This window comes from Nelumbo lutea, chromosome 1 (genome assembly GCF_056320005.1).
Source record: "Nelumbo lutea isolate HS-2025 chromosome 1, American lotus-T2T, whole genome shotgun sequence".
In the NCBI taxonomy this organism is placed as follows: Eukaryota; Viridiplantae; Streptophyta; class Magnoliopsida; order Proteales; family Nelumbonaceae; genus Nelumbo; species Nelumbo lutea.
The window spans coordinates 205555130-205567479 of NC_142684.1; the positions used below are offsets into that span (position 1 = coordinate 205555130).

The following is a 12350-nucleotide window of genomic DNA, read 5'->3' on the forward strand; positions in this document are numbered from 1 at the left end:
CTAACACAGACTCAAGTATGCCTTTTGCTCCCTCTAATGTTTCAGTTCTTGTTGATACTACAGCTGCCCCTAACGCCATTGCAGATGACCTAGACCTTCCTATTGCACTTTGGAAGGGGAAGAGAAAGTGTGTACAGCCCATTGTATCTCACATCATCTTTCCTACAGTGGGTTATCTCCCTCCTACTGGGCCTTTCCTTTCTTGATTTTGTGTTGATACCTAGGAATGTTAGTAAGGTTCTCTCCAAACCTAAGTGGAGGACAACTATGTAGGAGGAAATGGAAGCCTTGATTAAAACTCAGACATGGGAAGTTGTGAATGTGGCTGATGGAAGCATAGAAAGGTACAAGACAAGGCTTGTTACAAAATGGTATACTCAAACTTATGGGATAGATTACTTGGAGACCTTGCTCCGATAACCAAAACAAGTTCGGTTCAGATTCTCTTGTCTCTAGCATCTACCTACGCTTGGCCTCTCTTCCAGCTTGATGTGAAGAATGCTTTCCTTAATGGAGATTTGCAAGAAGAGGTGTGTATGGACCTTCTAATTGGTTTTTATGGTGATGTAGGCAAAGGAAAGGTATGCAAATTAAAGAAGTCCTTGTATGGATTAAAACAATCACCCAGAGCTTGGTTTGACCGGTTTAGGAGTGCATTGATTGGTTTTGGATAGTCAAGCCCAGTCAGATCATACCTTGTTTGTAAGGAGAAGGGGGTCTTTGGTGTCAATGTTGATAATTTATGTGGATGACATTATAGTCATAGGGAATGACCTGAGTGAGATTGATGCCTTAAATAGGAACCTACACCTAAGAGTTTGAGATTAAGGACCTTGGGGAGCTAAAGTATTTACTAGGCAGTGAAGTGGCAAGGTCCAAACAAGGGATCTTCATTTCCTAGAGGATGTGTTGGACCTACTATAGGAGATAGGAAAACTTGGGGTTAAACCAAATGATACACCCATTGACCAGAATCACAAAATTAATGTTTTACATGGTGAGCTAGTAAAGGATGTTTGGAAGTATTAGAGATTGGTGGGCTGGCTGTTATACTTGTGCATGACACAACCAAATATCCCCTATGCAATTAATGTGGTGAGTCAATACATGCATGCCCCATGAGCTTAGCATTGGGAAACCATTAACAGGATACTTGCCTATTTAAAAGGATACCCAACCAAAGGGATATTGTTTACTAACCATGGACACTTGAAGCTAGAAGCTTACACAAATGTCAATTGGGCAGGGTGCCTAGATGACAAGAGATCTACATCAGGTCAAGTGAAAAAGCTGAATAGAGCTATGGCATATGCTGTTTCAGGGATTCTCTGTGTTTGGTCCTTACTAGGAGAGATTGGAGTTGATGCAAAGGGACCTATGATGTTGTACTGTGATAATCAATCAGCAATTAACATTGCCCATAACCCAATTCAACATGATAGAACAAAGCATATAGAAATGGACAGACATTCCATAAGAGAAAGGGTGACATCCAGAGAAGTATGCCTACCGTATGTTTCATCTGACATACAACTCGATGTTCTCACCAAGGGAATTGCAAGAAATAAGCTTAAACATGATCTACGCAAGTTGGAAATGTGTGACATCTACTCCCAACTTAAAGGGGAGTGTTGAGATTCGGCAGTTTTTTGTATTTCTTTTTATTTAGCATCATTAGTTAGTGTTATTGGGCCTAGGGCCCATTAGTTTATATTTATTTTTTAGACTGTTTTTATGTTGTTAGCAGCAGCAGACCTATTAAGGGCGTATTAGTCATTGTAATCAGTTTTATTTCATGAGTATATAAGACAATGAGTAGGGGGGCCAGATTATTATTGGCTTCTCCCCATCTCTTCTTCTCTTTCTCCTCTTCTCTTCTCTTCTCTCCAAGAACCTCTTTTTCTTTTCTTTCTATCACTGTTATCAAATCATATTACTGTTTTGAGCTTTTTACTACCTCTATTGAAATACCATATGGTCCTAATGCCTTTTCCTTCTTTATCTTATCTAGCACCTCTTTAATTTTAGCAATTCTAATTTTACCAAGTTACATGTTATTTCCAGAACTATTAGTATGATCAGTAACCAAAAAAAAAAATTATTTATTGATATAGAGAAGGATGAAAATCACTTGGAGAAGTGCCTAAACACCCGTCATTATTGGCCTAGCCCCTGCTAGTTACCCCTTGGGGAGTTTAAGATAGGTCTATGAGTAGTAAATGGAATGTGGAAGGGAGGATGTTGTGGATTGTTAATGGTGTTATTTCAGAATTAACTATAATAGGAAATGGTTGGGAAATTTTAGAAAACAAAAAAAAAAGAAAGAAATGCATAAATTTCTTTTTAACGTATAATGTAAAGCCAAATGGAACAAGATCTTCATAAAATCAACTTACTGCACATCATAGGCCTCTGCTAGTTGATGACTTTAATTTGCAGTAGTAGGTGATACTTAGCTGCAGGTTACCCAGCTTTCAAGAATTAAAAGTAACCTCCTCCCAAGCCCACACCTTCAAGCCAGGACCTGATGATGACTGTTGGACCAGCTAATTGGTAGACTAAAGGACTGTTGCATTTTTTTTTTCTTAGACTCGTATGCATGTCCCATCAGATGATGGACCTAGCCATTCGCATGTTGACTGTCCCTATGTGCCTGTCAGGCATAATTGTTCCAAAACCTCAAAAAATAAGCAGAAAAAGGCAATATTGTTATATTAGTGAAGTTAGAATCTGGAACAATAAATTAATAGGAAAATGTTAAGTATAACCATCAAACTAATAGGGCCTATAATTGCTGCAAATGTGGTACTACATTGTTACATTCTATGACCTTGACAATTACTTATCATGTAATACGTTCAAAATAAGAATCTCATGTCACATGCAATTCAAGTTTTGTTTCTTTGGAGCAAGGCAAATACAAGGTTAATGCAAAATCAGTTCTTCCATTGGAGTTGGTTACCAGGGGGAATTGCTTCAGCTTTGAATAATCTACACAGTAAAGGTCAACTGTGATACAGAATGTAGTTATTGTACAAAAGTGCACATTGAAGATATTCATGTTTGACTACCTTAATGGCTGGACATGGGCAACCAGACTGGCTGACTCTCATTTCATTTATTTATTGATAGATAACAGATCATTTTATTCAAGTGAAAGTAAAAATCAGAAGAAAAAGAGGCATCTTCCAAACAAAAAATATTTTTGCAATTATAATATACAAACCAAAGGCAGTTTGCATAATCTGATAGGCATGAGCAGATCACTGGAAGTTTTCTTTTTTTTTTTTTTTTGATAAATATCACTGGAAGTTTTCTTTACAGTATATTGTTGTACACAGGATCACTGAAAACTTCTATGTTTGATTGTATGCAGGAAGATGAGAGAGTCCGGAATAACAGACTTGCACTCCTCAAGAAAATTGCAGACCTTCCAAGAGGGATAGCTGACCTCTCTGTTTTGCCTGGGTTTTAGCATTTTGACCTCTCCAGTGACAAATAAGATATTCGGCATTCTTTATGTAAAAAACAAGAAAGAAAAAACAAAAAGAAACACAAACACACACACAATCTAGGATTTTTTCACATTTCCCCTTTTTCTAACCATTATTTTGTTTTTATGCATTTTGTGAATGAACCAACCTGATTTTGCCTGTTGTAATTTTTTGCTTAAATTAGGCTCTTTCAGGTTTTGTAGGTTTATTATTCACTCATCAACCATGATAATTAACGTCAGTCAGGTTATTTATCCCTCTTTCTTTATTGTTTTTTGCCAGATTAGCCTTTGGACTTGGTTTAGGAATTTTGCAGTTTAAAAAGGAAGTGATTCAGATTGCTTTTATGTTACAGTAAGTAATCTATCTGTAACATAAAAAAAAAAAAAATGTTTGTACTGGCGTCAATAGCAAGATCCGAGAAACCAATCAAGAGGTGCATCCACCAAATTCTTTTGAGCTTCTCCTGTAGAAGAATAGCATATAGTCTGTGGCTACAAAGTTGAACATTTAGTAGGGTTGAAGGCTGGCAAAGTTATTCATCAAAAAAAAAACTGGCAAAGTGGTAAAGTGGTAATGAAGGCATCAACAAAAAAACAAATAAAGCAGTTGGTCATAATCCCCTTCTGCTTTGAAACAGAAGAACCCAATAAATTAAAGCATGGGTTGGGTTTATTCTTGAGGGTCACGTTACCTTTAGCTATAGCTTTGTCTTTGGTGAATAAGTAGGTTGTGAGCTCTTTAATGGTTGAATCCTGAACGGCATTGTTAGGTTGATTATTATGACGCTAAATATTTTAGGGAAATTGTCTAAAACTCATTATCACTTTTCAGCATTTTTCTTAAACTTGTCATACCTTTTGCAAAACATCCAGGGAGCCCCATGTCAGTAAGTTGATGTTAAATACTTAAATAGAGTAACGGATGTTGGCAGATTACTATTTTACCACTTGTTCTGTTGTAAATGGAAAATAAAACCAAACTTGATAAAAAACAACAAAATTGTATCTCAAATATTTCAGTCTAAAAAATTTTCTAGCAATTTTACATATTTAAGTAAAAAGGGAGATTCAAATAAAACAAAAGAATGCTTTTGATTCAAAACAAACTCATCTGATGCTCCATATCTACTTGTGCAACACAACTATGGTCAAGAATCGTGATCAAGAAAAGATCTATGGTCAAGAAGAAGACATGTGACTATGAAGGACCCAACGTCCACTTCTATCAAATGTTAGTTAAAAACAAAGGTGTATTGAATAAAAATTAGGCTGACATAAAAATATGTTTAATAAGGCTGATATGCCATTTAGGGGTTAGGGGTAGTTTGGTCATAAAAATTGCATTTATGACGACATGGACAATTTATGTCATGGTGAGTTTTGGAAAAATGTATAGAAGTCATGGTGAGTTTTAGACAATTTCCAATATTCTATCATATAACTTTTCATCCTAAACAGGTTTCCCCTTTCATCCCTCAAAAAGACCAAACAGGTTTCCCCTTATCAATAGGGGTGGCAATTTTTCACCCAACCCACTGAACCCACCCAGCATCTAACCTGCCCATTTACTTGGTAGGTTGTGTGGTCAACCCATCACCTAACCCACCCATTTAAATGGGTTGGGTTGGGTTGGGTTGGGGATAACCAATTAACCATTGGGTTAACCATTACAGATATAAGTATTAATTCCTTAGCCTTTTTTTAATTTTCATCATTTGAATTAAATATTTTATAATTAATGCATTAATTTTCTATTAATTATTGACTAAATTTAGTTTTGTCTTGAATCAACACATTTCACGCAATATAAATCCAAATCAATTTGACTCGAGTTCAGACCAGTTCAATGCCGTCTGACCTGATCTAGCATATACCAATCCGGCTCAACCCGAATTCGAAATAGACCTCGGGCGGGATGGTTTGGTACCACTGGCTCTGCCTGGTTTGGGTTGTCTGGTCCAACCAACATTAATTTTCTATTAATTATTGACTAAATTTAGTTTTGTCTTGAATCAACACACTTCACCCAACATAAATCCAAATCAATTTAACCTGAGTTTGGACTAGTTCAATGTTGTCTGACCTGATCTAGCATATACCAATCCAAGTCGACCTGAATCTGAAATAGACCTCAGGCAGGATGGTTTGGTACCACTAGCTCTACCTGATTTGGGTCATCCGGTCCAACCAATATTCACATGGTCTGACCCGACCCGATACAAGCCAATCTGGGTCAGTCGGAATCCAAAATAGATCCTGGATGGGATGGTTCGGCACCACTTGCTCTGCCCAATTCGAGTCGTTCGGTCCAACCAGCACTCACACAGTCCACCCAACCCAATACAAGCCGATCCAGGTCGACCTGAATCCAAAACGACTTCAAGCGGGATGGTTTGGTACCTGCGTGCTTTGCCCAGCCTGGACCATCCGGTCGACCAATATCCACACAGCCCGATCCAAACCCGAACCGACCCGCTTTACTTACGTTGACCCACTTCGGGTTAGCCAATTCAGTCCCAAACCCGTGCACAAACCTAATATGGTCCGGTCCAAGTCAATCCACCATTAACTGAATCGGTCCGATCGGACTGATCTAGATCTAAACGGTTCAACCACCCTTGATGTGATTAGCTTGAAGATAATCCAATTAGATAGTTCAAGTTGGTCTGACCGATTTGAACTTAAGTGGTTCATTCAAACCCGAAATCCGAACATAGTCAAATGGCTTCGCCGCTTGTGTAAAAATAGCATGCATGTAATGTGATTTGAGCCTTCACCACTTGTGTAAATAGTAACTATAATTACCACCAAGCTATGACCAACTTATTTGTTAAGGGAGAGTTAGTTTGTTTTTTAAGTCCATAAATATAAGATTAATAAGTTTGAATGGATTAGATTGGGTTAAAGCGGGTTATATGGATTGGATTGAAGCTCAACCCAAACCAAACCCAACCCAACCCGCCATAATTGGAACCATGGATGGGCCACAAAACATTAAGGAAATGCTAGTTTCCTTTGGGAATGTAGAGCCAAAAATGAACACTTGAACATCAACTAAGTCACCACTAAGTAGAGCTCAAACTGACCAAAACCGAATCAAACCGATCAGGTCGGTTTTGCTTAACACAGGGTCGGTTTCGGTTTCAATTTCAGGTAACTCAACCAGGTCGGGTCGGTTGGAAAAACATCAATAAACCGACCCAACCCGACCCGTGAACAGCCCTATTGGCCGATACATATCGTTCTGGGACCCTTCCGATACGCCCCTACAATGGGTATATTGGGGGTTTGATTGGTTCAAGGGAAGGAGGGGTCCTAGACCAGCTCCCCTAAACCAGTTTTGAAAAAAAGAAAAAAAAGTAAAAAAACAAGTACTGAAATCCTGATACACCCCTACCACATATCATGCATATCAATATTTTGAACCTTGCATAGACCTTACCAATTAAGCTAGTTGGCACCTTTGAGGGAGTCCATAATTTAAAATCATATGAAGCTTAAACCTATTTTTGTGACTAGTTGAATAGTAAGTGTAGAAGAGATAAAAAGTGGAGGAAAATAAATTAATTAAAATTTTGGGATGATTGTCTTCACGTGAGGCCAAAGTTACTTGACATTTTATATCATATAATAAAGTTCTTATATCCTAATGTGTTAAGATCAAGGTTCAAAGCATGGATAAGATACATCCTATATAGGCCTACAGGGTGCATCTGAAGGCATGGGCATGTGGTACAGCCGAATCCGTATAGGTGGTCATCACTATGTCATTGAGGATATGATAGCAGACAATGGTCAACTGGTCATGAGTACCATTAAAGACTTCTAATTATTAGCATAGATCAATGAATTGTTATTCTATATTCATCCAACCTTTTATATTTATAGATATCTCCCATGAAAAATAAAATATAGTTTTTAATATGTTATGAACAACACTCATTGCAAGAAACAACTATAATACTGATCTATGAATGATCAACACACTGGTCTAAGCAAAATTCATGCCAAAAATAAATTTTTTTCTTAACTTTTAGGAAAAACAATATTAAAAACTATTTATTTTATATATTTTAAATTATTTTCATAGTAACAGATAATCATAGGATGAATCTATCAATCATTCACCAAACTGATTGATCTAACAACAATATGATGTGTTTTGTAATGAACTTTAATAGATAAGAAACTTAAACATTGTTTGATGTTTTACCAATAAGGTTATTGTATGATATCTGCATGTTTTTGGATTCTCGATGTTGTTAATTATAACGTATCTCTTCATATAAGTTATTGAAATGTACATTTTTATATATTTATACTTTATTCATGGTTATTTCAACCTTAAATTTAATAGGTATTCAACAACAAAGTTAGTTTTGTTTTTGAACAACTACGACACTAGCAAAATTGTATTGTTTTTTGCCAGCATGTTAGTTGTTTTGTTTTCAAAAATAAAACCAACTATGTTGTCAAAGACCCCCATTGTTATTGATGTATTTGTGGGATTCATAAGAATTTCCCTAATGTATTCAAATATATCTATATTTTTTCACTATATTCATATTATTCATATATAAGCCTCCTAGTATGATACATGATAGTATGATATGATATTTTGAACATTGACAATGGTTCATTTGTTCTCCAATCATTCAAGCTTTCTATTGTGAAACAAACATAGCAGTGCTTCATGGCTTTCACCATCACTAACTTTTGTGGGAATGGATAAAATAACTTTTAAGGTTGCACTTGAAATGATGCAAATATGTAGAGTGTAAAATGGTCCATATAAATTGTAAAGTTTGGTTAGTTTTGCACTAACAAATTTACCTTCTTACCAAACAAACTTTTAATTAAAATGGATGCAAATATGAATTCCAAATAAAACATATGCCTTTTTTTTATCAAAAGCCCACTTGAATGAAAATTTACCTCTTTTTTATTGATGTACTTTTACATCTTATTATCAATGTAAATATGCATTGAAAAATGTATTTTCTGTCATTTGTCAATGCATAAATGTAGTGTTACCAAACAGAGGCAAAAGTGAACCTGAGTGCAAATTTACCTTGAACCGGAATTTACACTCCATTTGCATTGTTTAATTTGGAATCAATGTAAAACGACATCAATGTAAAAATACATTAATAACATTTTACACTGAATCGTGAAAGTGACCGTTGCTTTTTGAAATACACGATGGGTAGAAGAGTAAAGTTTTACATCAATTTTATCGATGTAGTTTTTACGCTGATTATCGATGTAAAACTTTATGCTTGATGAGGTTTTACATTGATTATCAATGTAAGACTCTACTCAATCCAAATGCACGCAAAACTGAACCGGAGTGGAGTTTTACGTTGACCATAATTACATGGTCCTTCCAATTGCCTACAAAACCGAACCGATGTAAATTTTACATCAGTTCTTGATTTACATCGCTTCCAAATGCAGCCTAATTGTTTTCATTCTCCACTGAGCAATGATATAGCCCCATAAGTTAGAAGATTTATCATGTAAGCGGTTTCACATGATCATCAAAATTTGAATTGATATAATTCCATTAGTCAACCATACAATCTCCATTAGAACTAGGGCTGCAAGTTGGGTCGGGTTAGGTTGGGTTGAGGCCAACCCTAACCCAACCCTAAATTCTAAACCCCAACCCTAACCCTAACTAAATTCCTTCAACCCTAACCCAACCCAACCTAAAGTCAATTTCGGGTTGGGTTGGGCCCAACCCAACCTTCTTCTCATCCCTTAAAACCTCATAGAATTTCTCGATTTTAGATTTTAACTCAACTTTCACTACATATATTAATCCTATGTTTCATTAGTATTTGTTTGTTGATGTTTTGTTTTTTTTTTTTTTTGTTCTTTTGGTATGAAATTCAGAAAAACAAGTATTAGAAATGACTATAGTTTATTATGAGTTATGGCTTACGATAGATCTTTCTTGGGCGACAAACAACTAGAGGAGATGAAGAATAAAATTTTCAAAAAACATAAAATAATGTTATCAAGGTTTTAGTCTTTCTGATTAGGATTAAGTGAAATGATTATCTTAAAAGAAATACATGATACTATATGGTGGGGGATAAACAAATATCATGCATCTAAACAAATCAATGTATGTTATATATTACATATAACATATACTTATATATGACATGTACTATAGAGTCGGTTCGGGTTGGCTAAGGGGTCAACCCTAACCCAACCTGAAGTAAAATTGGGTTCATGAATTTCAACCTAAACATCAACCCGACCCAACTTTTTTTGGGTTGGGTTCAGACCAACCTGGCCCAAATTGCAGCCTTAATTAGAACCAAGGGTCTCTCCTTAAAAACCATAAGGTTGGTATGAGGTAGGCCTAGTTCTAAATGACTTGTATAAGAAAGAGTGGTCTACCTTTTGCCTTTCTGCTTAATGAATTCTTGAATTCTCACAATTGTGTCATGTTGGAAGAAGAAGAAGAAGAAAAGTAAGATTCCAAAGGACATTGTTTAGTTGGATTTATTCTCATCTTAACTGTATAGATTAGCCAAGTATTCCAAATAGAACTTAGTATTATGTCAAAGAAAGGCATATAGCCACCCCACGTAACCAGAGAAATACCATTGGAATTGAATCTAAATCAAATTATGTGTTATATATTTATGCTTTTAATTTTAGATGTTTGATTTGATTTGCTAGTGGCCATTATTCTGTATAATGACAAAATCTTGAGCTGACAAGCATGAAAATTGAGGGGACCTTTTTCATGTTTTATTTGATTTGTTAATTAAAAGGGGAAAAGACATTTTACAAAATTAATGCTAATACAAGTTAGAAATTGATGTTGGTGATGGTGTGAGCATTGTATCACCACTTGAACCTCATACCTCTAGAGGGGGAGAGGTTTCTTTTTAGGAGGGCAACCAAGCAAATGTAATTCCCACCGGATAACTTCCACCCATGGAAATGCTAAATCCATTTTAGGAAGCCAGGTTATGGAGCACAATTACCAACTCCACAAAGAAAACGTGGGCAGCCCTAGATTTGAAGGAAAAGATGGGAATATGTCAGTAACCAAGCCTAAACGCTTGGGCAAGAATTGGTTCCATTGGCAGTTCACATTTATATTATATTACATTATATCAGAATGTGCCCTATGTGAAAAAGAAGGAAAGCTAGGAGATGTGTTTTTGTCGGATAAAATTAAAAAAAAAAATGCAAAAATTTTCATAGGAGCTTGCTTATATGATATATTCATCATATTAAATAAAAACAAATGTGGTAAATAAGAAATATGTTATTAATGATGAAAATGGTTCAAATATTAAAAAAAAAAATGTTAAGAAAATAGAGAATTAATGGCTAACCCTTAACCCATTAATCAATGGGTTGTATTGGGTCAGCCACTGGTTTAAAAGGTAGCCAGGCCTTAAATCGACCCTTCTGAACTGGTTTCGAAAAAAAAAATATAAGTAAAACTTAAAAAAAAAAAGTACCTATACTTTGACCCTTGCCATTAACTAGGTCAAATGGTTCATCAGTTCAATCAATCAGGCCATCAGATTATTAATCAAGTCAACTTTTTTCCTCTTAAAAATAAGTGATTGTGGCGAAAGTGGCCATAAATCATGGTTCAATATATTAATACTTTTGATACACAAAATTTGCATATCAAGAGTTTTGTTCAATCGAACTCATTTTTCAATGTGTTTTGGTCGGACATTTTATCATTTTACATGTCTTCTCATGTAATGGTATTTAAAACAAATAAAATCAGTTATCTTTTATTTTCCTACTGAGCGTATTGATAATGCTTAAAAGTGAGGCATATTGTATGATATGCAATAATACCTTATCACATAAGAGGTGACAAACTGACCAATCTTATTGGCCAGTTAAAAAAAAATGATTTTCATTAACTGAAAACCGCTAGCTACATTGTTAAATCCATAATTCAACAAGTTTCCCAAATCCAGATCTGATAGGCAGGTTTGAGCCACCTATCCACAACACTTCAGAGTTTTCAGAATTTAGTTTTAATGGTAATCAAATGCATCTTCCTCAGGACAGGTAGCACAAACCTATGATTATTCATGGTTTTCAAAACCGGACCAGACAGAAAAAAAACTGGAAACCGGTTATCAAATCAATTCCGTTTCACATTAAAACCACTTTTTGGCAAAAAATAGTTGATCTGATCAGTGAAAACTAAGTAGGGTGGTCAAACCGCTAAACCATTGAAAAATCAACTCGGACAACAGTTTCCTACTGTTTTTTATTTTTTAAGTCAGAACAGGCCATTCATTCAACCTGGAAACTGGTCCATAACGGTTTCTTATCCGGTCCGATTTTAAAAACCTTGATATTACTAGCACTAATCATTATTAACATATCAGATTTCTAACTCCCTCCATATGAAAAACAAACTTTCCAGTTAACCCTTTTTTTCAGATTTATTTTTGTTGGAAATGCGCTTTTCTACCTTTACAATAGATAATTAATACTTTTTTAATTTATTTCTTTTTGCGATACCTGAACGTTTTCCCCTTTATCCACCTCTTTACATACCAACCTCTGCACGTGCAAATCTTATCAAGTTAACACCCACATAAAGATAAAACTAACGAAACGAACGATCACCATTTTGCCGACCCAGATTTTTTTATTATCATTACATGCCCTTTCCTCTATAATTAATCTCTAGTTCTCAACCTTTCCACATACATATCCTCTCTATAATGAAAAATCTGAGAACCAAACAAGGAATTAGGAATTTCTCATCTGCCCTTTATTTTTTTATTGCAATGCCCTAAAGGATGAAATGGCTTTCCCTCTCTCTCTCTCTCCCTCACAC

General features: G+C 35.5%; 1 protein-coding gene across 2 annotated transcripts in view; it reads left to right on the plus strand.

Moving 5' to 3' along the window:
• EDD1 (glycine-tRNA ligase) overlaps positions 1-3775 on the plus strand; it is a 184129-nt gene extending 180354 nt beyond the window's left edge. For both annotated transcript variants that reach the window (XM_088962478.1, XM_088962477.1), the window contains exon 36: positions 3377-3775. In XM_088962478.1, coding sequence (XP_088818604.1) covers positions 3377-3475 — 99 coding nt within the window. In that variant the 3' untranslated portion in view covers positions 3476-3775. The remainder of the gene's footprint in view (positions 1-3376) is intronic.
• Positions 3776-12350: the final 8575 nt, after the last annotated feature.